Here is a 27998-nt window from a genome sequence, read left to right on the forward strand (position 1 = left end):
AGAATTTTAAGAAACCTCCCTTCCCTGCATTTCCTTTCAAAATCAAACCGCATTCAGCAAATACTGCAGCTCACAGGAACTGGCAAGAAGACGAAGAGCCTTGATGGTAGATTAGAGGCCTGAAGTCCAGACATGTTTCCCACCTGATTTGACCAACGCAAAAATGGAAAAACACTTTACGGTATCGATTCTCTGTGATTTTAAAAAGGAGAGACCGTAAACATGCCACCCACTAATACAAGTTACCGGCACCAAATCCTAACTCGTGTTTTAATCTACGTTCTATTTTCAGTACTTTGTTTGAGAAAACTTCTGAATTAGCTTGGTAGTGCAGTTTTGTTGTTGTTGTTTTTTTAAAAGTACTATTAAGTGACAAAAGATGCCCAGCATCAGCACAATCTTCTGACAGAAGCAGGAAATGGATGCAGTCACAGTTCACTGCTAAAACAGTCAGCTAAATTCATCTACTTTGCATGGAGGGCGGGGGGAAATGTGCAAGGCAATACGTAATATAAGACAACAAAATGCACACGGAAAGATAAATCCGGGATTGTTTGTTGCGAGAATGTGTGTGAGAGGGAGCGAAAATTGATACCGGGAGGTTTGAGAAACGGTGAACCCGGAGGACGTGATCGAATGATATCGAATTATAGCCGGCCCATCTCCATTTAGATTACCTTGTTAAAGTATTCATGACTACTTTTTTTACATTTTGTCTTTTGGATGCAAAATATAAGTAAATAAATGCATTTAATTGCAAAATGAAAGGAAAATCATTTTTACTTGATCGTTTGATCGTTTTCAAGATGTTAGTTTTAGTTTCCAGATATATTTAGGTAAACAACCCACAGCTCCAAAACTTTCTAGAGACTGAAGCTGGATCTTATCTTTCTTCAGAACAATTCAAGCTCAGAGTGAATAGAGAGCGTTTTCTTCTGCTTCCTAACTGGATTTAGTCTCGACTTTTAACAAGATCACTCTGACACGACTCTTGACAGTCATTTCCACTGGCTGTATGATCAGAATTATTGTCCCGTTTTCTTCCAAGTTTGCTCCGAGTTTACCTCTGTCCGCATTCCGACTGCACCGGATGAAGTGTGCCATCCCCGCAGCATGATGCAACCACCTCCACATTCTCCCTGCCCAGGTTTTCAGCTTCTTTGTGCAGCTCTATTACATCACATCCAAAACCCCATGTCCAAATGATAGAGGCATTTTCTTTCAGGGATCCTTGATTTATACAGATGTGGAAAAGTAGGGTTCTTATTTATCTGACTTTGACTGTTTGGAGAAGTCTCTTATCTCAAAGGACGGATAAAACCCCGTTATTCTGTAGCTGTCTCACCTCCCTCTTTTCTCTAGGACTTCTTCTGTACCATGGCAGACGGCCCAGCACATAAAACAATGTGGCTTAGACGCTGGCAGAGAGAAACTATGGCCTCCTGGAAATATGCTCTCTGTTGACTCATTCTCTAAACCGCATTCTTCATCAGCAGCACAGCAGAGTCCTTCCCGTCGGCCACGAAGCCAAAACATCTTTTCTGGCCCTGTTAATAAGTGTCTTTTTTTTCTTAATTCTTCTCCTTTTTTGTGTTCAGCGTTTTAACTATCAAGTGTGCATCAGAGCGGTTGGTGGACCAGAAGGAAAAACGAGTAAAAACGAGCAGCGGAGTCCAGATTCCCCTGGATTTATTTGTGTACATAACTCTCTGTCTTTCTCTCTCTGTCTTTCTCTCTCTGTCTTTCTATCTCGCCCCCCTACTTCATCCCACTTTTCATTCTTCCGTGCTGCTCTCGGGTTTTCCCGGAGCACACAAACACCCACGTACTCCTGATGCCGCGGCGACCACGGACGTACAGATTCGCAGGACCGTCAAATTATAGCGCCGCGTTCGTGCAGGGATCCCACACCCATGGCCCTCGCATACGCTACTTATCCTGGTCGAACGTGGAGAGGAGCTTCCAGGTTTTTATGAGGCTCAAACAAGGAACGGCTGGAGCGCCATCAGAAACCAGAGCTTCTAATCGCTCTCACACTTCTGCACTTTCTAGCTGCAAAACGAAACGGAGAAGACGACTGCTGAAGTTGAACACTTCCACCGTGATTTCATCGTATTGCCATGTGACCCCCACTTTTAACCTCTTCACCCCCCAGCTCTAAATCAGCAGACCAGACTAAAGTCCTATTCATGATGACCACAGAGGGCCAAGGCAACAGCCTGGCAATAAAAATAGGCTAACTGGAAAAACACGTGACCCAACTAACTAACTAACTCTCACGCTTAAAACTTTTTATTTCTCTGCTCTCCCTCTCAAGTGTTCTCATCTTCTCTTCTTTCCTTCCTTACCATTCGGTGCTTCTTGATTGGTGCTGGTGTCAGGCTCCATGGTGAACTCGCGGGTTGATGATGAGCGCTCAGATCAACACTCCCACATCCTGACAGGCAAAACAATAATAAAAAAAGAAATTTTCGCCAAATGGTCTTCAACCGATACAGGTAGGGTGATGTATCGTCCTTCCGCTGCCGACTTCAGTCCTGTTGCGGTTTTCCAGTAAAAGCTACTGGCACTGGTCTGGGCCCCCGCCGCCTGCCAGCTCAGCTCGGCTCCAGCTTCTGCTGCTGTGTTACATCTGTCTGACTGAGCCCCTCTGTGGAGAGCAAGGCAGCGAGAGCATAGCAGAGATTGGAACAGGAGGGAGGAGACTGAGGGGCAGTTTCCACATGGAGCAAGAGAAATCTGGCTGGAGGGAATTGCGGCTGCGCTAAATGTCGCCTCTCCGATCAGACTTTTCCCCTTTGTTTTTGAGTAATATGGAGATTTTAGTGTAGTTTCCGTAACCCTTAAAGAGGCGTCATGGCGTCAGAAACATTCCTGTGATTCTTTCATGCACGTTTAAGAAATTGTTTCATCTTCTGTGGCAACCGTTCAGGGTGGACCTGGCCCCGCCTTCGATCCACAGCTCCTCCTTGGAGCTGCGTTTTCCAGGCCTCCGATTCACAGAGCAGCGCTGCTCCGTGATTCCCACACTCAGCTCCTTCAGACTAGCCCTCAGCAATTAGCAAACACCTGGTGGAACAGTGCATCTGCTGAGCTCGTTATAGGAGCTACTTCTCAGTGCAAAGCTGGTGAAAACTTTATCAAGGAGCGATGTGATCACTTTCTGAAGGCGGAGTTTCAGAAAGAGCCAGAGTTTTTAAAGAGACAGTGGCCCAATTTCAATGTGTAAATTTACAAAATCACATTTCTTTGAAGTTATATTTGATATATAGAGCAGATTTTTTTGTAAACTGAGGGTAAAAGACACTATGTGCCTGGTAAAATACATCATATTTCTCCTTTAAGCACGTTACAGGTTTATTGCATATTTACGTTATATTAATTTCTGAGTAATATTAAAATTCATATCCAATTATTAAAAAACAAACTAAAAAAGAAAACATGCTAGCATAGTTTAATTGTAGCTACAGGTTTCTCAGTGGTGCATAACTCAACACTCAAAATCAAATTAAATGACAAACTCTTCAGGGATTTTTCACATTTTCAAAACAGCACAAGTTTAAATGCTATTCCTCATTACAGTACTGGTAAAATTAAGCTGGCGTATACATTTTCACCTCCTTGTATGCCACCCTTTTTCAGAGCTAATAGTCATCTTGTGCTCTGGGGGAAGGATTACAAGCAGGAATTAAAGACACATAAGAGGAAGCATTTGGGCTGCGAGATGAAATCCTTTAAAAGCACATCTCTGTTTAATCCTTCATAAATCACGGCAGCTCACCGCAAATTAAAAACCGGGAAAGAGGTGCAACATGTGACCGATGAAACAGGTTGTAGCAAAAATTTTGCGCTCTGCTATTTTCATAAAACGAATGCGTGTTCTCATCAAAACCTTGACGGGTTCAAAAGAACGGAGGCGACAGGTGCTCAGAATTCGGCCTGGAGATCAAACGAGATGAAAGCGCGCTGCAATTTGTTTGAAACCTTTTCATGGGAGAGTAGTTTGCCTTTCTTACGCTGCTCGTTTTGAACGGGAAGCTTGAGCAGGTGGGACGCACGCCGACTAAATTACAAATATCGTTTGCGGTTTTGCAAGGGTGAAGAACCGGAACACACAGACTGAAACACTGGTTTGCAGTTGAGTGCCTCCATCGGCCACTATATTAGGTACACCTTATTTGAACCGAGTTGTTCCATTACGTCATGACAGCATCCCACATCAGAAACCCATTTGTCTGTTAAATATTGACATACCAAAGGTGCTGAGTGTGTTAATATCTGCGTAGTATATATAAAAAAAATAATAATTCCCTTCTCACCCACCGCGGGTGGTTCTTATCCTCTGAGCTCGGGTCCTCTACCAGAGGCCTGGGAGCTTGAGGGTCCTGCAGTATCTTGGCTGTGCCAAGGACTGCACATTTCTGGACTGAGATGTCTGATGTTGTTCCTGGGATCTGTTGTAGCCACTGCTCCAGTTTGGGGGTTACTGCCCCGAGGGCCCCGATGACCACAGGCACCACTGTGGTCTTCACCTTCCAGGCCCTCTCCAGTTCTTCCCTGAGGCCCTGGTATTCTCCAGTTTCTCGTGCTCCTTTTTCCTGATGTTGCAATCACTTGGTATTGCTACATCTACCACAACGGCTTTCCTCTGATGTTTATCCACTACGACAATGTCTGGTTGGTTCGCCATTACCATTTTGTCTGTCTGGATCCCACAGGATTTGTCTGTCTGAAGTCCCACAGGATCTTAGCTCTGGCATTCTCCACCACCTTTGGGGGTGTTTCCCACTTTGATCTCGGGGTTTCCAGTCCCGAGATCAAAGTGGGATATATATATATATATATATATATATATATATATATATATATATATATATATATATATATATATATATATATAAATTTGGTTGTCCAAGTAAGATATGACATGGAAACTATAACAGGAATGTTTCTTGAAAACTTTTTCCTTCCATTCAAGCTTTTTTTTTACTTTTTTCACATGTATTTACTTTCAAATGACTTCACTTCCAGAATCTCTGATATCAATCAGTTTGTGCATCGAGCCACATAGGCACAAATCTTTAGCCCCATTTAAAATTTACCATGTGTGTTTCTTGTCCCGCACGAGCTACAAGCGTAAAGGTGCTACTCCGTCCCATATTTCTGGAGAAATATTGGAAATTACAAGATCACAGCTGTGTAACAAGTTAAATATATAGTGGCCGAGATATGGAGAGCACAAAAAAAAAGAAAAAACGGGATAGAAATTCAAACAGGCCATAAACTTGCATCTTTGTTTTCTTGCCCAGAAGCCTGACATGTAACTCGTAAAATAAAAAAAATTAATAAATAAACACCTGACTACCAAAACACCTTATTAGGTTGCAAGCCAATTAGCACCACCTTCTTCCCAAATCTGACTTTATGTGTTGATCGTCAACCCTGAGCTTTAATTAAGACTCTCTATTTGGATCAAGTTTATACACTTAGGCTTAAAGACTGCATGCCAACAAAAAACTTCTACGTGTATTTTTTGAGTGTTGAAGTGTGATGAGTGCAGAGCAGCAGTGCGGAGCAGCAAGCTCTCCATCTAGTGGATAAGTGGTAGAAACAAAACACGACACTAATCACCTCACCGAGTCCGCTCCGTTCAAGTCTGACTCAAGAGCATGAAAACGTCTGACTTCACTGAATCAAACATCTTTGCCTGTGAAGCCGGTGAAATTCTTTCCAGAAAAAAAAAAAAACAATTAATAAAAGAAAAAAAACTTGTGAGAGCTCAGCGTCAGCAGCGGGGAGCTTTGGGCTGCTTACCGCTCTCTGTGGAAAGCTGGCTGTGGAACTCTGGAAACTGAGTTTCCACAGGAACGCTGATGGTGCGTCGCAGGAGATGGGCCCTGGCTGACGCAATGCGCCTCCCCTGCAAAAAAAAACAACAAAAACATGATCAGTCATGTTAAGACGGATAAACCAATATTACAAAATTGACAGAAGTACCACAATCAAGCCCTCCATTGCACAAACAACAGTTACTCAGGGTCTTATCGCTGTTGCTGTGGCGATGCTGACCACTGTGTTGGACGCCGTATCGGGTCGACGCCTCACAATAGCTGTTGTAACTCTGATGAATGAGTCTCTGTTGTTCTGAGTGGAGCAGACACTAGCAGCGCATCAATCTGTGTCAGACGCTTCTCTTCCCGTAGCTCGCATTGGACATGTTTGGCTCCAAACGATGATTGAAAAACACAAAAGGGAAAAGAAAAGGGCTGTGATGAAACAACGGCCTGCTGTCCTCCTCTCGTGGCGATAATGGCTTATCGAACACGCTCACGCCCCGTCGCGGCGTTTCTCACATCCTCCGATACGACTTTTGGGTCATCGCCATCTCCGTCTGATTCTCCCTCAGACTCTCTTAATGCATCGGGAGTCTAAAGGTGCCTGTATTGTTTCTCTGAAGTTTCTTCTCTTGGATGTCTCAATGATTTACAACTCACAGAAGCACATCCAGAAAAAGAAACTCAGCTCTAGCTCCATCTAACTGAATGGAGAGAATCTGTGAACGTTCGTTTTCAAAGTGTGTTCGGGGTCGAGGCTACGTTCGCACAGCGGGACTTGATGATCAATTCGGATTTTTTTATTTATTTTATTTTTATTTTTTTGCTACAAATTTTTCATGCTGCCAATTAAACCCGACAGCAGTGAGACTTCTGCGTGACCCACATGCGCCATCACAAAGCAAGTAATAATAGATTTTGAAGGAAGCTAATCAAAAGAAGCAACGGCTTGTTGAGGAGTATCGATAGCAAAAGGAAAAGTCTGTTTGGATGTGTAGTCAGAGCCAGGAGTGGTTTGCACCTCCGCGACAAACTTCTTTCATACGTTTGTCATTGTATTTTTTTTAGCCATTCTTTACATCTTGTTTTACCTCAACTGGAATTTTTTTTCTGGTGCAGTGCTCTGATGCATATCAATGGCATAAAAGCCGGATGAAGTTGCGGCGTGACCGTTTAGACCGGGGGAGGCTTTGGATGTGAATCCGAATTGGCAGCACATTTGGAAGTGGCACAAACCGGGGATTTTGTTGGGGGTTAAAAAGAATAATTGGGCTGTTTAGGCTGGAAAATCCCATCAAATCAAATTTTATTTGGATAGCATACTTCAGCAACAAGGCATTTCAAAGCAATAGAACATGCAGTCAACAATTGAAACCTCCAAAACCTTAACAAAAGGTTTTGTCAAATAGAAATTCAAGCTTTCTTCTCTTGGATTTCTTTCTGATTTTTGGGGGCGTAGGAGTGGGGATGAACTTTGAGCAAACCTTAACTTTGTGTTTGTGTCTCCTGGGACACTTTGTGGTTCTAAAGCAATAAAATATGAAAAAAAGATCAAAAGGAGATAAATAACCATTCAAGACCTGTACGGACTACGAAGCCCAGTGATCTTTATGGCTACATCAGCACTAACTCTACGCAGATATTGGAGTTTGTGGCTTTTCTTTATTATAATGACATTTTTATAGTTCATTATTCATCCCCTAATCCATTATTAATTTTTTTTTTTGGTGACAGAGTAATAATTTATCTGAAGTGTTAGAGCACTCTGCCTTCCCAGGCTTGAAATATTGAAGGATGGGGAGGAGAAAGAAAACAACATATCAGATACTGTACATTAGAGATAGCTTGATTCTGGTTCATAATTGAGACGGTAGAACAATTCCAGACCATAAGTGGAGAAGATGAAAACGTCTCCGGCTTCATTAAAGAAAGGAAAGAAAGGAGAGAAGCGAATGAGAGTTTCAGGACAGCGAACGCCTCAGAGTATTGCCGGAGACGGAGAGCGGGACATCAGAGGGTCGTGGAACATCGCAGTGTAATGATGTGAAGCCAAAACTAGAGCAGATTGACATGGCAAACCAAACTGAAATAACATAATGTAAAATAATGCGCGCGCTCACACCAGTATAATTTTATCACTTTTGCACAAAAAAAGGACCTAATGCAAGACATGATTTGGCACGATAATTTGCCTTTCATTTAGCGAGTGGCAAAGTGTTAATATATCAGTCATTTTGTGTGGTTCCCTTCAAAAACCAACAAGGAAGCAGGAACTGCACACGGATTTTCACAATCCAACTGTCCTTGAGGAAAAAGAGACTGCTTGCTCTGAAACTTTGCAGATTTTTGAAAGGATCTTCCTGGTGAACAAAATCATAATAACTTGATGAAAAGTGCAACAGTGTTATGAAAAAAAACCTCATTTGCTGCAGAAAGTCCTTCATTTTGGTTACCGCACTTGAACTTCAACACAAAACCTTTTTAATACTGTGAAGCTTCAGCTTTTTTTTTTTTTTTCTTCCTTCTTTTACCCCCACAAGTACTGAGATACATACTGTATATATATATGTATTTTTATCCTATCTCTCATTGAGATTCTGGGTCTGCGTCCAAACTTAATTTCAAAGTGGAGCAGGATGAAAGTGCTATTGTGCAGGAGCGCATCGGATTCACCCGGAAAAAAAAAAAAGAAGACATAAAGATGAGAAGGCTGTGCCGTCTGCTCTCACCGCCTCCTGCTCGTCGAGAAGCAGCATCTGACGGTCTGCCGCCGCAGAGCACTGTGGGTTCCACAAGGTTCTCTCTTCGTACGAGTGTCCGCGTGACATCCGCTGCTGCGGCGGGCGCCGCAGATCTGAACGAGGGAGAGAGAGAGGAAAAGAGAGATGTAGCAACAAAGAATAACAGCATCTGTGACGAGCAAAGAGAAAAACAGCCAAGATTTCTGCATGTTCATAAGACGGGAGTTGAGGATTCTGAATGTGCAGATTTTTGATATGTGTGTTTTTTCAGCTCCTTTGCTTAAACAAAGGCAAGTTTCCCCTTTATTGTTGATATTTTAATTGATTATGTGTCACGTTCACTAAAAATATTCGTCTGTCTGATGAGGCGATGTCCACTTCTACACTTTGCAATTTTTCTCCACCAAGACAAGAGGCAAACTTTTGCGATTTTCCCTTTGACTTCCATATTAGAGATTATGGAAGTCAAAGTATAAGGAAGCAGCAGAAAAATAAAAAAGCAAGAGAGGATGGTGGTGAAACGGGATGATTCGACGAAGAACCGACCGGGTGAAAGATTTTGATGCAAAGAGAGTCGATTACTGAACCAGCATCAGGTTGTAGATTAGTATCGTGAAAAACTGACAGCTCAGTTCATCTGTCAGTCTTAAGACAGGCAGAGGGTTCAAAGCTTGTGACAAGAGATATTTGTGACAAATTATCATTTGTTCCCAATTGTGTATTAAATAAATAAAAAAAACTCAACATTGTTTCACGTAGCAACCTACTCAACAGTATAACAAGAGTTATGCACAAACGTGCATAACTCTTGCATCCATGTCTGTACAAAAACTGCTAATTGGAATACTCTTCAGTTTTTCTTACGCAGTTTTTCTTCCCTCTGGCTATTGAGCTACTTACTACACGGCGCTCTTGTTTCTATTGCTCTCACACTCCTTCACAAAAATAAATAATCCAGGTGCCAGTCAGGCAAACATATAAATATACATAATCCAAAATTAAGGACCAAGAAGGAGCACCAAAGGAGAACCGTGGTCTGTGTGATGGACAAAGTATTTATACAGACATCAACTTGGGATATTTTTCTTTTTGGTCATTCAAATGATCAATACCACCAAATTGGATATAAATGCATTTTAATGAATGCAACCAGACAACTCAGTGTGAGAATTTTATTTTCCTACATCTCTTTGGTAAAATGTACGTCCATCTTTTGACTACAGTGTCTCAGAGACCCAATTCACACGTTGAGTGTCATGTATGTGTCAGTCATGAAAGATGTAACTTTTCTTATTTATTTGGATCTGAATGCAGGCGAAGGGAAAGCCTGAAAGGAACCTGTGACACAGATCCAAGGTTAACAACAGAAGAAAACCAAACATTTACCGAGAAGCACCTAAAACTAAATTTAAGACTTTTCTCGTTGTTCTTTCTTCTTTTTGGCCAAGTCTCAACATAACCAAATAAATCTGTAAAAAAAAACAAAAAAAACATAACACATCTTGGCTGCATGATGTATAATTATTGCTTGCCTGTTTCAAATTATACCAATTATTTTTTCTTTCTAACCTTTTAACACAGTAAAAGTAAAATAAAATCTACTGCAGTAGTTAATAAGAACTGCTGCCTTTTTTTCCCAAACCATCTGTTAATGTCTAGCCACCCTGTTACCTCCTTAACGGTGTTGACAGAAAAGTGGAGCGACTGCCTTCCTTTTCAGTTTTCACATAGTCACACATAACAAAACAAGAAAGCACAAAAGTCTGATTAGAGAAACGAAATCAACTGGTGTGCAGCACATTATACAAGGCGTAGGTGGCAAACAAGTATATTTATCTCACTGCAGTAAATGAAGATGAGCACATGCACGTAGTGAGGCATTGTGGGGTCAAATGACACCCCTGCTGGGTGTTTATGATAGCAGCGCTTGTTGTTGAGAGGATTTTGTTTGCATAAAAGTAAAAACATATATAAGATCCTCAAAATGCCTGGTGTCGATCAAAAACGGCCGCGTTACACGGGCTGTCAATAAATCCAAAAGATGAACTCTATACAATTTAAATCGTGGGAGCTTTATATGCTCCATGGAAAGTAGGTTGTGTGTGAAATCTTAAACAAAGCAATAATAAAAATCAGAAGTTTGGCTTTATTTGCTTTTTCATGTTTGTCTACATTTGTAATAAAAGTAATTACCCCCAGCAGCTGTGTTTGTTGGGAGATTTACACCAATGTGATCCAAGATTTAGAGCTCATTAAATGTACATGACGTCTGACTTTGCAGACTTTGTTGTTTTATTGAAGGAAACAAAATTAAAAATGCAAAGCAAAGCTCCGTCAAGTCAGCGGACTTCCACCATTCGCGTAATCTCTTCCTTGTTTATCTCGCTTGTTCTCATAATCCTGGAGCCTTTAGGTTCAGCTGATACTGTACAGCGTAATTTAATCAACACAGGGATCATGAACCTGCCTCCACAGAAGCTTGTTAAAAAAAAGAGAGAGAGAGCAACACGTCCTTTTCAAAACACGACTTCGAGCTGACCTGCAAGAAACACCCCGTGTGCGTTTGTGCATTAATTTGACGTAGAATGACACAGTGATGGTGATGGGATTTACACATCTGTGAATAAGACCTAATTTAAGAAAAGATGCAACCTTTAGGATTTCTCAGTGCTTGAATTATTTGTCTTAATCTGCCCCTGCTTGCAGCTGTACGGGCCATCGTTCTTCCATGTGCTGCCCATTTGTCTGAGGAATACATTACTGTTATATTATGCTGAAGAAATGCAGGCAGGATTTATGGGTGGCATGCTACGCCGTTATGTTTTCATGTATTGCTTCAGATTTATTTAAGCTGTAAATAAATGTAGGGCTGCGATGGCAGGTATAACGAGCCAATTAAAGCAAGCGCTAAAGAGGTGATTGATTTTCAAACCAAAGTCCCACCTCAGCAGAAAAGGCTGCGTTTTTTAATCAGGAGAAACGAGCTGCGTTCTTTGAACCGGGATTCATAAACACGACTGGCTTCGGAGACACAACTAGCTCTGTGGCGTTGTTTCGAGGTTACAGTAGGGGGTGCACTCTTTGAGCCCCGCAGAGATGAGATCAATGCCATGACAGACTGTGTGACACCCCACACCCCCCAGAATGGAGAAATGCCTCCCCAATAATCCATAAATCACCAGTCAAGGAGTCATTGAGGTGAACAAAAGCAACTTAAAGTCAGAAGCAGAGGTAGAAAGGAGGACCGAGTCCCATTAGAACAATACAGGAACAGTATCAGGCCAAACAGACCTCGACCAGCCTCCTTTTATTTGTCACACCATCAGCTCAGGAGAAGATGGTGATCCTTTCACATTCTTTTCTAACCCATCTCTAGGAGATAAGATGCAGCTGGCATCTTGACTGAACGGAAACAAGGCAGCAGACCCGGATCTCGTTCGCCCCAGATGGACGAGCCATTTGGGAATCTGGAGGACATCCTAACGCAGGAGGATGTCTGCAACTACACAAACTTGCTTACATTGAAATAGAAAGTGGTTATTTTATGTTTTTTTTTTTTTGTTAAGTTATTATTGGTAACAATTCTCTTTGAAGAAGACAGATGACAAATCAAAATGATAGTTTGTAAATTTGAAAAAAGTCCTCAGTATGGTGAACCTAACTTCTAGTCAGATATACTATATACCCTCCATTTTATCTGACTTTGATATTGTTGCATCCCAATGACATGGAGACTTTAGTTCAATTTTTATTTTACGTTAATTCTGCAGAGGAACATGTTCCTTAGCTTTCCGGGTCTCAAAGATGTTTGAAAACTCTGGATGGTTGACCGGATCACTGAATCTGCTGTCGAGACTCGACAGACACAGTGTGTACAGGTTGCTAGCTTCCACCGACTGAGAGATGACAGATTTCTTTGTAAGTGAACTTACCAATAACAAAACCTCACTTCAAAACGTATCCAAGCTAACCCATAAAGTCATGTTAAGCGTTTTCACACCCACGCACGTTCAACTCGTCTTTTTGTTAGTTTCCTGCATGCTGCCCACTTGTAAAACTGTTTGTGCGTTCACACTGACTTCACTGCGCAGGTAAGGTTTTATTTTTAGTCATTTTTATTAATTTGTCTAGCTATTGTTTCAATAGAAACCTTTTTGAGTTTTTTTTTTACAATGATGTTAGCTTTCATAATAACACAAAATGACAAATATTTACAAACGCAGTGATACATTAAAATCTCATGGAAAGGAAGTTATTATTATTAAGTTTATTTTTCTTTGCTTGCTTTTCTTCATGTTTCTAGCGAAGAAGTGTAGAATTATTCCGAAAATGCCACCACTACATATTTATCCGTCATGTTGTTATGATGTCTACTTAAGTAAACGGTAACATGAGGTCACACATTTTTCATTTATATGAATGTGTTGATGTAGGTTTGTTCCATGTTATTCGTGATTGCATGTCAAAAGCTTATTAAACCACCATTGTCACCATTTGAGCCATCCAATCAGAGTGCAGCTCAGCCCTCCAGCCTACGTCAGATTTTCAGTTGCATGTACCAACATGTGCCATCATGCTCTCCTCTGACTGAGCGGATCAATAACTGGACAATATTAGCATTTTATCCCTCTGTCAATAGTTGTGACTAGCAATACAATAATAAGCTCCGGTTTAACAGGCTGGACCAGAGCACTTATATCTGGTATTGACTTTATGTAAAAAGCCAAAACAGATTTAAGTCAATACTCCCGAGTTCGGTGGAGATGCTTTTATTTGAAATATTTCTGTTTAATGCCCACTGTGGTGAGTCAACCCTAGTTGGCGCTCTTAAGAAAGAAAACCGAGGGCTTAAATATAAACTTTTATATATATACACGTATTACTGGTGTTACTTTCACAGAATTTGAAAATCTGGAAGCGAACATTGACATCCCATCACATTAAAGCGTGCGCACCCACAGTGAGACTCCTCCAGAGTATGGATTTTAGCCTGCATGCTCACCTGAAGCAGAAACCTCAGGGAAGCTTTGAGGTTTTGTACGAGCCAGTAAAAGTCTGCTGACCCGAACATTTCTCACAGAAAACATTTGCAGAATTCATTTTTAAAACCTAATGGCTTGTTTTTTTTTTGTTTGTTTTTTTTTAAGCACGCTAATAATTGTTGGCATCTTTCGTATCCGAGACGTTTCGTTTGTGTCATTTCATTAGAGCATTTAAACATGGCCAAAGTAAAAACTATGCGCAAGAAGTCATTTACAGCAACCTTTCTTTTTTGGAAAAAATATGATTTTCACTCCCTCTCTAAATTACAAATGCAATCATATTTAAAATGATGGAGAAACAAAAAGGCTGATGAAGTCTTTACTTTATAGGATTTAGACTTCATCTGTCCTTTTCTTAAAGCGCATTTCACTTCACAAACATTGAGAGTTTGGAAAGAACACTTTGATCCAACATGTCCACTTGTTAAGTTCTCAGAAAAACAACTGGACTGTGAAAACCAATGGACAAAAAGACACTGTGCACGCAAGACTGTCGGAATGTGATGAAGGCTGACTGAACAGAGGGGAAATAATGAGAGGCTAATTACTGAACAACAACAACAACTTTGTAAGGCAACATTAAAAAACAAAAAAGAAGCAGCGAAGCAACTGATGGCATAGAAACCAAATTACATGCAGTATGACTTAGACTTCAAATAATACCGTAAAACTGTATCGTTTTCCTAATACCTCTAAAATTAGGATGATTCCTCATTACCCCTAACTATAAATGTGTTTTAGGATAATTCGGTTTTCAATAGATTACATATTTACCACAGATTTCTTAGGCAGATTTGTAAGAAATAGAAAATGTATAATAAGCTTAAGTAACAATGATATGATTGTGCTAATAACACAAATATTTAAAGCAAATAAGTCAACATGACCTTGTGGTATAAAACCAGAAATTATTCCTACTGACAAAAAACATTCATTTGTAACATTATGATTCTATATTTATCTACTGTGATTTACATATTTAAACATATCAAACACAGATAAGACCATGCTTATTATACCTCTTTCTGTTTCTTTAAAAACTATAATGAGCTGGTATTATAGGGAGTTCATTCATCCGCAGTCAGCTTAAAACCGTCTTTACCACAGCAGCAACGGATGGCATTCCTTTAATTGGCACATTTTTGTTTCGGAAACCTTTCTTTTTTTTTTTCTTTTTCTTTCAGCCAACTGGCTGAATATTCACAGCAACAGGTGGTGGAGAGGCACCTGTTTGTTCTATGGAAAAAAAAAAAAAAAAAAAAAACTTGAAGCACTTTCTATGCCACCTCATAAAAAAAAAATCTAAATTGTAGGAGTGGGATAATCAGGTTTTTTTTGGATGTTTTTAAACCACTGTGTCACTTTGTATGTCAGTTTATATATCCAACCCAAGGGTAAGTCAGTTTATTGCATTTAAAGTCAGATTTCTAATGAGAATTTAGATCTGTTTTATTATTAGTGTGATGTCATGATAGGGCTACCTAAAACGGACGCCACTTCTGTCGGATATCTCAGAAGCAGTTCCACGACATGCAGCCTCGTCACATATTACAGCTCCAGGTCAGAACAGTTTGTGTGTTTTCAGCAACGTTTCAGTATGTACTTGCGGACTTGCTCTTTAAAGTTTGTTTTTCTGTTTTTCCCCAGAAAGGGAAACAGAGGGTTATGCAATGTCTCTAACACAGGGAGACTGCGAGTGGGTGTTGATCATCACGAGGAGCGTTTGCACCTCTCTCTTGTCTGCTGAGCTTCATGCACTCTCACCGGACATAACCCATTTGTCACCGTCATGGCATCAGGCACGTCGACACACAAACGACAAATCAGCATGAAGGAAGCGTTGTGCGCAGCCCGCACCTTTTCATGGGCTGTCACATCTCGAGGTGTGCTTCTTGTTGCAGTCTCGTGTGAAAAAGTGATGGGACTCAATCTAAACACACATGCAGGTAAGGATTTCAACCCTCCACCACCTCAATCAAGAGCCATAAAAATAAAATAAAAAAACACGATGACGGGTAACGTGTCGGAATGGCGCCGACATGTCAGTCGGTCAGTCGGTGGAAAAAACTGCCGGCTGCATCATTAAATCCGTTCCAGGTATCTTTTGGTTTGAGCACAAATTGTGGTCTGAGAATCTAAACAGAAACAATATGTTTGATTTAATTTTTTTTTTTCCACTATTGTGTAACTCAGTTTTACTGTAATATTCTAAACTATCAAGGCAAATGTGATCTATTTCAATGTGCTTTCAATAAGACTCTGTAAAGTAGAATTATTTCATTGGGATTTTATGCAATCGACCGTCACAAAGTTGCATCCTGTTGTAAAGAGAAAAGTAAAGCTTAGGAGTTTTTCCAAAAAAAACATTTTCAGCCAATATGACTGTGTGTAATGACAGAGCTATCAGTCAAGGCTGCTGAGGTTCACCAGAGAACATGAGTGAAGCAGCGACATCACAGAGACCAAGGAGCTCAGCAGGCGGGTCAGGGATGAATCTCCAGAGGGATTTATGTCCCGCAGCTTTTAGACCTGCGTCTGCTTTTGCTCTTCTGAATCGATTACATTTCTGCAGAATGTGACTATTTCTTTTTGGTGTGTCGATGTTTTGTTTCATCAGTGATGAAGAACCAGACTGTCAGTAACCGTAAATGTACAGTCTTGCCTACAATGAAATGGCCACGGCAACAGCATGTTAATGTGTAAAAAAAAAAAAAAAAATGACCCAGCTAAAGTAACATTTTGAATGAAATCGAGAATCTGAGGGAAAACCTTTTTTTTAAAAGCATGAGATTAGATGTCCCTTCATCCAATTTGACTGAGCTGCAGCGTACAAAAAGTCACTGTTAAGCTGTCAAAAGGCAAACAAGAATTTTCAATCTGTAAAAAAATAATAATTCTTCTTATTATTTTACAATCATGAAAAGATTTGTACTGGTCTTTGACCAGAAAACAAATATACAATCACGTGTGTAAATGCAGTGTGCAAAAATATATATGTATATCTGGGGAAGTTGGAAGGGCATAAATTATGTTCATCACCGTCTATTTGGTGATGAAGAGCCATTGATTTGCACTGTGTACTTCTCCACGAACAAAAGCGAAGTCTTGCGCCTGGACACTTCCACTGATCAATCTGCTTCAATGTTCGGCCTGGATGCTGACAGAAAGAGGCGACCTGCACCTCATTTCATGGCCGCCTTCATCACGGACGCTCGGAATGGAAGCTTTACGTTACGGCGGCAAACGACAGCAGATTTGAGTTGAAAGAAGAACTTGAAAAAGAGAAACTGTTCCTAAATCTAGGTCATGAGAACCAACTGCCGCCCTCATCCGTATGGAGTTTCACAGCTGGGCTTTATGGGACCAGTTGTAACAACAGCAGATACTCCACTTTCAGTTCTACCATATGGAAGGAGGCACAACAACAACAAGCATTATCACCTCCTGCAGAACATCCCATGCTCTCATAGGCGTGTGTGTCTGTGTCTGGGTGTGTGTGCATGCATGTGTGTGTGTATGAGGAAAGGGGGAGAAAAAACAAAAAACAAACACACAGATTCAGATAGATTTTTAAAAAATCACACTTCAAAAAAAATAGATAAGAGGATGCTTAAATATGAAAAGCATTTATTTATTTTTTTCATTTTTCAAATGGAAAGATGACAGGTTTGCTTACCTGAAGGGGAACACGAAAACATGATTTCTTGCTGCTGCTGCATCTTGAGTCCTCTCTCCCGGGAGTCAGGCGACCTGCGAGCCGCGCTGGCTGCGCGCTGTGGCGACGGAGTCCGTGGAACAGCTCGGAGGCAGAGGCGGCAGCGGCATGCGCGTAAACACCGGGGCGGCGAGACGGGAAGGGAAGCGATCCTCCCAGATTGCCTTGGAAAGTGACTGCAGCCGCCACACTCTCAGTTTCTCTCATTCTTGTTCTCGTTCCCAGCCGGGGAGGGAGGAGAGGCAGAGGGAGGAGGAGGGGAGGACGTGAAAGCACATGTAACTGCGGATGGAGATCTTTTTGACGTGAGGCATGGGAGGAGCGACGAGAGCCGGAGGAGGCGCTGAAAGGAAGGAATGAAGCAATTACCTTTTTAGTGGAGGCTTACTCGCTCAGGCGTTGAGCCGCCGCCCCCCTCTGCCCTCCTCCTCCTCACCCCTCCTCCCGGTAACCTTGCGGGGCGCTGCATGCTGAACCAATTCGGAGCTTACATGCACTACATCAAGTTTAAGTCTGTGCACGACAGATCCAATCTTCTGGGGGGGGGGGGATTGCGGAGCTGAACGGCACCGGGCCAGCGCGTCTGCGACAGAACGCATCAGAAATTCTGAAAAGAAATAAATAAATACATCAATAAAAAGCAGTCAGCTGCAGGGGTCAGCAGGTCAGCAGGAGTCTGCATTTTGGGTTTCGGCTCCCAACTGGGGTGCAGTGTTCCTAAGACACTAGAAAATGAAGAACCTGCATCATGTGCTTTGATGACGGAGGGAGAAAAGTGTGTCACGAAGGGCCAAAATCAGGAACTGGACATTTTAGTCGTCTTGGGATGCACAGAGCTACGGATGAGAATGTTAGGCGACAAAACGTGGTGACATTTTAGAAGCTCATTAAACAAATGGCTAAATCCAATCTGGCCTTCATGGAACAGTAAAGGCTCCTCTGCATAAGCATCACCAACCCGCCCGCCATCCATCTTTTGCCTCAGAGAAAATCTTTGGAGAAAATCTGCCCCACTTTTCTTCGCAGATTTGTTTTAACTCAGACATATTGGAGGATTTTTGAGCATAATCTGTATGTTTTAGGTCATGTTGCGGCGTGTAGATCAGTCATCTGTCTGCACTTTGACATTTTAATAACTTCATCAAAAATGAAATGTGTTATCTTGGAAGGCAGCACAAGAAGCCAGATAATCTGTAAATGCCCAAAAGTGTAAAGACCTTTTATTTTATTTTTTTATGACGTAATAAAGTGCTTGGGTTTATTGACAGCATATGTCTGACACAGATGCAAATGTTTTAGACTGGTTTAGTTAGTAAACGTAAAAAAAGACACACATGTTATAATGCAGTGCTTTTAGTTGCATAACAGAAAAATAAGAACTCAAATAACAATAACAAGGTTTAATTTGATTCGTTAATCAAATGACAAGCTTTAGATGTTTTTAATATTAAGATTGCAAAATGCACACAAAGCAGCTTAGGTTGAAATCCAGTCAACAAATCTTTCACTTTTGGTCACAATACCATCAAGTATAAGGCAGACAAAAAAAATCAATTGTTAAGTATTTAGAAAAGAAACCAAATTAAACCAGAAACAAATCTTGGCTTTGTTGGAAAGTGTGAAAGTAAAAGAAGAAAGTACAACACCACATTTGTCCAGGTTGTGCTGCTCACACTCAAAGAAAAGCCTGGACAAGAAAAGCCTCATACTGGAATAATGAAAAAATGACAAATCATATTTTACATTCCTTTCATGCTGTTCACAAAACAAAAGTTTATTCTGAAGCAAATTTTACCCTTAGAATCATAGAAAAATCTGTACTTTTCTGCAAATAGTGGAGTTTCACCTCTAATACTTGTCCTATATTTTATTCTCCTGGGAATCGACTGGCGCAACAAAGTCAAAGCATTTTTGTTTCCTCTCTTCTGAACTTCCTTGACCTTCCTCGGTCCGGTCATTAGCTTTGTTGACAGTCTTATCTCTGCACGTGTACAAACTGTTCCAATTCTCGTTTCGCAGAGGGACGCGGTTTGTTTGCGAGTCCCGTCACGCTTGCTCTTTTTGGCGACTCAGTGGATTCATTTGCAAAGGTTTTGTGGATACAGTCGGTCTGTTTTGACAGAGCACAGTGGTCCACAGATGCCTGCTGTATTTCCAATATCAAGTCACAAAGGAAAATAGGCCTCCATTATGAATAAATGGAAATTTATCATAAGCTGTAGTGTGATAATAAAAGAGCAGGAGCCTGGCATCGTTTTTTTTTATTCTCCTGCAGTCACAACATGCGTCCGCGCAGGCCGTGTGTGTGATTGACGGTGGGGAGTTTGGCCGTTGTGCGGTCCTTTCGATAGACGTTGAAATAATTTCTTCCTGACGGATGTCGCCGCTGGAGGTAGAGGCGAAGAAGCAGAGATGATTTGTGTGATTCCAAGCTGTCCTGGTAGCAACACTGAGCTGGAGAGACATGTTCGACGTTTCTATGAAAACAGCCGCTATCTCAACGGCACGGGATGCAACGCGGACAACTATCAGGCTCTGCACCTTTGTGTTTGTTTGCTTCACATTGTCTTCCTCTTGTCAGCTGTGGACAGGTGGAGTCCCTCCAGGCTGAGATAAAGTTATCCTCTCCTCTTTGTTTCATCTGCATTGTGTGCTTTAACGATTATTATTTTACTTGTGAAAGGAGTAAATATGATGCATTTGAATTGTCTAAACAGCATTGAAGCTCACATGTGAAATTCATGCCAACAGTATTTTTTGTTTGTTTTGTTTTGTTTTACCAAATCTCTATAGAATGAGATTTTAGGGAACAGAGTGAGGAAATTTGTTAAGTCTGTCCCATATGTTTGTGCTGAATCTCAAGTAAATATCGTAAAAAGAAGCACAGCTATTTGCCGTGACGAGTTAATTATAAATGTTAAGGTTAACGTCATACAATATGAAACCGATTTGCAGTTACTATACGTCACGTCCAAATGTGGTGCGACACAGCTGTACTTGTTTCAGTGGACACAAACAGTGTCATCTGGTGAACATTGACTCAAACAGCACTTCACGCCCAAATAAGTGCCTCAAAAGACCTTTTGTCTTGAATGAATACAATAAAATCATTTTGTTTATTTTGAAATTGTTCGTCCATAGATGCAGAGTCAGAAGGCTGGTGCCAACCTGCAGCAGACGGTGTGTGAGAGGAAGGAGTTTTCCTTGTGTTGGCTGTCACAGGGGAACAGAAACCTGCACAACACAAAACCAGTGACACTTACAGCTAATTTGAAGAGCAGCATCTACCCAATACATGTGGTTCTGAACTGAAGTACCTTGGGGGAATCCACACTTTTTTTCAGCAGTCACAAAAACAGTGAAATATAATCAAGAAGAGCATTGAGGTCCAGGAAATTCAAACATGCTTTTTTATTTTTATTGAAAGTCAGATTTGACTAACTTTCTCGTTAGAAAAGGTCATTTAAACTTAAATATTTGAAACAAGTTTTCCTAATGTGGAAGTACTTCATATTTGCCCTTTTTAAAAATATTTCTAAAAAAACCCCCACCAAATACACAATTCCCTGCTCACAAAGTCTTTCTAAAATTGAAAGACTTGTTTCCTCCAGCATAGACTTTTGACGTCATAAAATGAGGGTCATCAATAACTCAGTCTGTGCTTGCTGATTGTCTTGTAATATTTGGCGGCCTCTGGTGGTGTGTTTCATTGCTGCACGTAATTTTCCTTCGTACTTTTTTTTAATTTACAATATAAACCAAAAGTTCTGATTGAGCTTTTACAACCCTTTATGTCACGTTCCAGATTTTGTAAAGGACATTTATTGAGTTCATTTCACATTGACTTAGCACTTGTCAACACTCCGCAGAGCCAGTACTATACCTGCTGCAGTGAGCATGCAATCACTCAAACTGAAGATCCACCCGACAGTAACCTCATAGACAATGTGTGACCAGGGTATTCAACTCCAATCCTGGAGTTTTTAGGTGAACACTGCTCTAACAGACCAGAATCAAATGGCTCAATTGCCTCCACAGTAGGTAGGCAAGTTTTCCAGAGTCCTGCTGGTGACGTATTTTTATTTTTGTCTGCAATTAAAGATTGCAGGGCACTGGCCCTCGAGGCCTGGAGTTGAATAAACCTGACTCATGGAGTGTTTTCAAAGTATAAGTTCAAATGTGAACTTTCATTTTAATAGGCCAACAGTTCTTTTTAAAATCGTCATCAGAAATCGTGCATTTTTTTTTTAAAGAAACTAAATGTTGAATTTTCATTATCTGCAAGGAATATTATTCAAAATGATCAGAAATAAAGGGTTAAAATGTGTATTTCTGTAAATATGGTACATTTGTTTCAATTTCTTAAGCTGAAAAAGTTACAAAAATATTTATGGTATTCTAATTTATTTAGATGTATGTGTAATTATTAAAACGGACACACAACTGTCACCACAGATAAACATAATTTACAGGCGTTACCAGCAACAGCACAGTCCCAAGAGGAAGTGACACTGACTAAATGAAACTGTTTGATTTACTTCTCTATGAAAGTCAGTAGTAAAAAAGTAAAAATAAAAAATAAAAAAAAAGCAAAAACTGAATCCCTACTGCAAAGTGTATTTTCACCATGAAGTAACAGAAATAAGTCGTTTGAACCAAACTTGAGTTTATTTTCTCACAGCCATACATCTCCGATCTGTTGTGATCAACTTCAGTTACAGAAAATAAAACCACAGCTTCATTTAAAGCTGCGGTCACATTTCGTATCCGTGCACAAACATGAAGAACAAAGAAATAAATCCAAGTGGATTTATTTTAAAAACTAGATTACAAGTAGAACAAAGCAGATGGCGTTACAGGCAGAGTCCTGAGACTAGTGTGCAAATGGACGGAGAACGAGTTGGAAAAACAGACATGACGGAGTCATCTATAAGGTATTTGGGTTCGTTGGTTCTCTCGATTCACATTATAAATTGCGGTTCACAGTTTTCAGTTGCAGTGTTGTGAAAAAGTAACTGCATCCTATACCTATTAGCTGGTTGGCCCACCTTTAGTGGCAGAAAACAGTGCTATCAACACTCTGACATAACTCACAAAGTACCTGTTTGGTGGAATGCAGAATTCTGGTCCACTCTTCTTAGCAAATAAGTCAGTAAAACCTTAGTTTTATTGTTTTAACCACTTAAGACATATACTTGCTGGTGTTTTGGATCATTGTTCTGACGCATGACCCAAATGGCGTATTGTTGTCTCTGTGTTGTGACTTTATTGGTTCATTTGTTGTTCACCTTTTCGTTCTTATCAGCACCTGCATGTTTTTGATTGACAGATTTTGTCATTTTAATCGCCATTGGTTGAAGCAGTGGAATTTATTCTTAAATATTAATTGTTGGTGTGTTGCTGTTTTTATCATAACTTGAACTTTTAAGATCTTTTAGCCTACTTCATGTTGTCAGAAAGGTTTTACTTAAGTTACTTTTTTACTTGGCAATTTTAATCAGGCCTTTGTGTGAAAGCATATGAAAATGTGAGATGAGTCAATTCATAATTTAAGAAAAAAATACATTTTGTCAAATCGTCTGGTTGGGTTGGATAACTTTTGAATGAACTCCTCATTGAGAACTGTTATTATATTCAACAAGGCAATCTTTATAGGATATCAAAATTTGTTTGACGATCTGAAACATTTTTAAGTATGACAAAAGAAGCAAAAATAAAAGAGGGCATGGACTTTATCTCCAGTCAGTGTAGGGCGATAATCAGACAAATGATTGAAACAGTTACGCTATTTGGTAAAACTTTAGATTTTGTATAATTCTTGAGACAGAACAGCTGATTGGTTACATCTGCTTTCAGGAGTACTGTGTGTTAGAAATTTTCTTCCACAGCAATGTCTTCAGGTTGTTAAGAACCAGCGAGTGGTGCACTTCCATCTGGCTCGCTAACCCACTGAGTGTCACACAGGTGCGAAGCTGCTTCTCCAGATCGCCCCGGAGGTCTGACGGGGCCCCAAACAGCAGGTAATCCTGCAGGAGCATGCACACCTTGGCGAGGTTGGGCTGCACGACCTCCGTGTTGCACTGCTTCACCAGTCGATCGCATGTGGCGGTGCAGTCTTTGCCGTAAGTGCAGTCTGCGTTGTTCTCGCACCGCCGGCCCTTCAGGTAGGCCCGCACCACGGCCTCTGACGCCACGCTGCGCAGGTTGGCCATCTTGCAGTCATACTTGGAGTTGTAACCCACGTGGTGGGGGCTGGCGTCGCAGATTAGGAAGCTCCCGTAGGATCCGTGGAAAACCTCCTCCACAAACTCCAGCAGGCCGATGGTGATGCGGGCCCTGCGGGGCCAGGATGGCGCCAGCCAGTGGTTGAGGGCAGAGCTGAGGGCTTCCGGGACGACCGCCTCCAAGTAGTGAGGGACATCCAGCCTGTAGAGGGAGCTGTGGCTCACCCGCTCTGTCACGTACAAGTCTCCACAAAAGCCCAGAAGCTTCGGGGTGTGTTCCTTCTCCTGCAGCGCCACCATTAGGAGGAACTCGTTGATGTGAAGCAAAGCCCAGATGGACTTGGCCTCGGCGAGAGACACTTTGCCATCCTGGTTGACGTCAGCGAGAGTGATGACTTTGTCCACCAAGGCGCTCAAAGATGGTTGTTCCCCAAGATTAGCCTTAAGAAAAGAAATTAGACACTCTAGTATTTTAAGTAAGAAAAAGAGCACATCAGGAGCTCCTTTTCTTCTGTGCATCATTAGAATGATTTCTATTTTCAATGAAGTAGTTTGACATAAATGGTACCTTAAGGAAACTGTGCAGCATCTCTCTGAATTCGTCCATCGAGGTTCCACGAGTCGGCTTATCGAATAAGCTCATTTCCGGTCTCGGCAAAGTCTCTGGGATTCCATCTATGTTCACTGGATCCTCGATGCCACATTTGACTACCACCGGCCTGTCTTTCCAAAGTCCAACATAGACCTGAAAAAGTAAAATCAAAACTAGAGTCAGTTAGAATGGTTTGAAATGGCAGCCGACGATTGAGTAATGTACCCTGACCGGATTCAACCAAAACCGCATAAAACTGTAAGTTTACGTATTTCTTAGCTGCTTATAACTATTATTTTACAGACATACACAAACATAAATTTCAACATATACAAAAAGGCATTCAAAATAAAATAAAAAACCCAGTCTGTTTGTGTTTTACCTGATGGGTGGAGGAGGTGGACATACAGCGGTGCAGCGTCAGAGTTTTCTGATCACACAAGGCCTTACACGAAGAGCCTGAAATGATGCCCCTTCTGTAGTGATCACACTGCAAAAACAAGCAAAGAAATGCCCAACGTCAGGCCACAGGAAACAGGAAGCAATCCGAAGTGAGCTAAGAAACATTAGCTATTTTAAGATCTCTGTATTTACATAGTCAACAAGGTATACTAAGCAAAAGCTGAACCTGTGCAGATATTGTTTAACAGCAACTACATGACATTGTGCCGTGTCCTCTTTTCAGTGGTGTCACTTCCTCTTAAAGCCTTTCTCATGTTGCGTTTCTTCCCTCTCGTCACTGATCCATATCAGTTTGAAATTGCTTTAAATATGTGCGCAAACCTTACATCGATTAGCAAAATGAAAGCGAGGATCCCTGTGACCTTGACCAGGGTGAGAAACCGTTCAAGTCCAACTACAAGAGTACAATGACACACACATGTCATAAAATATTAAATGAATAATGATGACCCAATGGAAAAGTTTAAATTTCCCAGCGGTCAGGTGAAAAAACTTTCAGTGAATAAGACACATGTCACTGTTTTGTGTGACATTTTATTAAGTCCCTTGTCTGATTATAATATTACTGCACATGTGCTGGAATTTCCGCCAGCCGGTGCTGAGGGCGGAGGTCACGTCACACATCAGAAACTGCACACTCAACCCGATGGAGTTAGAATCAAAGGCAAGCGAAGTTTGTTGAGCCTGAACAAAACATGAGTCACACCGAAAGGAAGCGATTCTGTTGTTTTCTGAACCGTCGATGTTATTTCTCCCTGCAGCAGCGCCACACATTTAAAGTTCAGACAAAGGCAAACATTTAGAAGTACGCTGGTGAAAAAAAAATTGAAATGTTTTATGTTTTAGTTGATGTATTTCTTTTTTTTTTATGTTAAGCGTAAATTTGTCACCTAATTAGAAGAAAAATTGGAAACAATTTCCCTTTTTAATTCCGTCTTACTTTTTAAGACCCTTCCAGCCTACTTCGTGTTGTCAAACAGGTTCCAGTCACGATTTAACTGAAGATGTTGGTTCGGATATTTATATTCTCTCTATTGGAACACAGAATCTTGCATCTTGACCTGTTTTCAAATGTTTGCACCCTTTCAAACTACTCTGCAACATTTCGGCAAAGTCAGCTAGTTTGCTAATTTGTTCCCAACAGCCTCAAAAATCACATGCACGTTGTCAACGTGCTGCTAAGCGTTCACTTTGTTAGCTCAACAAAAGATCGGTTCATTCTTAATAAATGCGAGTGTGACTAAGAGTATTCAATGCAGCTAAGTGGTATCATGAATGAAATTTCACATGCAAAAGCAAAATAAAATGCATTGATTTTTTCTTCTTCTTTGTCTTTTATTGTGAGTACATATGAGTATGCGTTTACTCACGATGACCATTTGACACACTTGGCCCCGGCACAGCTCAGCGTACGAGGCATACTGCATGTAGACGATCCAGCTGACGATGAGGATGCCCAGCCAGGCCAGGAGAAGGTACTTCACCTTGATGGCCGGGAGACGATTCTGTGGAGCGCAGGAGGGGACAAAAAAGTGTCCGCTTAATTGGAAACTCATTGCAAAGGCTCATGGGAAGTAAAATGTATTGAAAGGCAATGCTTGTACCATGTTGTAATAGATTTTTATAGCAGCATTCATGACCTTGTGACTTTTTCACAAAATGTTGCAAGGCAGCCAACATATAGTTCAGGCTAAATTGGACGTTTTCGCCGGTGTCTCTAAGTTGATAGATGAAAGTGGTAGAATGACAACAAAATCAACATCAGCAGCCAACATTGCGCTGTAAAGGAGAAGGGAGCTCCAACCTAACAAAGGAAAAAGTTCCATGTAATCGAGATTGTCAAACTTACTGTGTTTACGTTGTTTTTGTAAACATGACAATAAACTTAACACTCGGATAAACTTAATTCGACCATGTCTAGCAAATTAACTTTTATTTTTCAGTGCACGGCCAGTGTTGCTATTTCTTTCATTTCCATTTCTGGTGTCTGTGACCTCGTGACCCCAGAGTTGCATATTCGTCGCCCGCCCGAGTGGGGCCTTAAAAAGCATCTTCTGAGAAGGACTGGATCACAAAGAGCTGAAATGCCACTTCATCATTTCTGGCCAAATCGGTGCAGGCGGCTCAAGGACCTCCTAACGCACCACGCTGAAACTAGTGCAGCAACGACGACTCACAATTTCACCATTCTTCCTTTATAGCTGAGCTGTTCAAATGAACATGTTCAGCACAACAATGTCTATATGGGCCCAAAAATTGTCTGCTTCCTATTCCCCTTCATTTCCTCAGCTGGGGCCCAAAGGCGAGCACTCTCTTCACTCTTGCCTGCATTTGCATCTTTTTGGGTTGGGTAGGGTGAGGAGAGGGTGGGGGATTAATTTGCGACATTTTGGATGTACATCCACGCAGATTATCTAAACAATGCTCATCGAGGTTTTTGTTTTGTTTGTTTTTGCAGGTACCTACCTGCAGGCCTTTGGACAGAGGGCAGAACAGCATCAGATGGACCAGTCGCCGCAGAGCCCTGGGCATCCTGAGCGGCAGTGAGGAGGAGGAGGCAGCGGAGCGAGAAAGCGGAGATCCCCCGTCAGATCACATCCTCACAGCAGCCTGCGCGCCATGCGGTCGCTCTCTCAATTATGACGCACTTTATGCCGCCCTTACATGTAAATATATGCCTGCTGCTGAATCGGGGGTTTTAGCATTGATCTCTCGCTCCGAGAGAAAAGGCAGGAATATCCGGAGCGCGTCCTTGAAATAGAGGAACTTCGGCCTCCATAAGGGCCTTTTTTTGAACATGTATATAAATTAAATCACAAAGAGAGAAGAAAAATCCCTCCCCCACCCTCCCAAAAAAAAATCCTTATAAGCTAAAGCTCTTCCTTAACCCATCAGAAAATAGCAACAATGATGCAGGCGGTGTGTCGCGCGACGCTCTCTACTCAGCTCTGCTCTTTTAAAGGGACAGGCGCCAGAGGTGCTTTTATTTCCGCCGATATATAATGGAGAAAGATCCATTTATTTGTATTTTAAGCGTTTTTTTTTTTGCTTGTTTGTTTTTAGAAGAAAAAAATATTATCACCCTTACATACAAGTACATATTAAAAAATTGTCCAGCTACACAATTAAATTGAATTAAGTAAAAATCTCAAAGACCTTTAAAAGAAAAAAAAATCATTACATTGAGTGATGTTGATCATTTTTGATCATTATGGTTTTTCAGAAAAAAAAGAACATTACAAAACATCAATAAAAAGTTATTTTTAAAACAGAAATGTAGTCATATTGAATATATTTATGCTCTGTACAGTAAAAGCTTTTTAAGGCATCAATGCAGTGCTGCAGACAGAGCCAGGTTTACGGTGGTCCTTCAGTTCGTCTCCAGTGT

General features: G+C 41.1%; 2 protein-coding genes across 5 annotated transcripts in view; both read right to left on the bottom strand.

Moving 5' to 3' along the window:
• LOC129374297 (disabled homolog 2-interacting protein-like) overlaps positions 1-17508 on the bottom strand; it is a 163410-nt gene extending 145902 nt beyond the window's left edge. The window contains exons 1-3 of one of the 4 annotated variants that reach the window (XM_055052656.1): positions 17294-17508; positions 8564-8688; positions 5815-5920 (exon numbers count right to left, since the gene is read on the bottom strand). In XM_055052656.1, the coding sequence (XP_054908631.1) occupies positions 5815-5920; positions 8564-8688; positions 17294-17336 (274 nt within the window). In that variant the 5' untranslated portion in view covers positions 17337-17508. Of the gene's footprint in view, positions 1-2348; positions 2608-5814; positions 5921-8563; positions 8689-17293 lie in introns of those variants that run through there. The other 3 variants (XM_055052650.1, XM_055052651.1, XM_055052654.1) reach the window with 3 other exon arrangements.
• Positions 17509-21986: 4478 nt separating this feature from the next.
• Positions 21987-27616, bottom strand: dipk1b (divergent protein kinase domain 1B). Its single transcript, XM_055052736.1, has 5 exons — positions 27077-27616; positions 25981-26115; positions 24531-24638; positions 24125-24301; positions 21987-23997 (listed from the first exon to the last, which is right to left on the bottom strand). The coding sequence occupies exons 1-5, from the start codon at positions 27140-27142 to the stop codon at positions 23185-23187; spliced, it is 1299 nt and encodes a 432-aa protein (XP_054908711.1). The 5' UTR covers positions 27143-27616; the 3' UTR covers positions 21987-23184.
• Between the last annotated feature and the right edge of the window lie 382 nt (positions 27617-27998).

The sequence above is a fragment of the Poeciliopsis prolifica genome, unplaced genomic scaffold (genome assembly GCF_027474105.1).
Source record: "Poeciliopsis prolifica strain line A6 unplaced genomic scaffold, Auburn_PproV2 SCAFFOLD035, whole genome shotgun sequence".
In the NCBI taxonomy this organism is placed as follows: domain Eukaryota; kingdom Metazoa; phylum Chordata; class Actinopteri; order Cyprinodontiformes; family Poeciliidae; genus Poeciliopsis; species Poeciliopsis prolifica.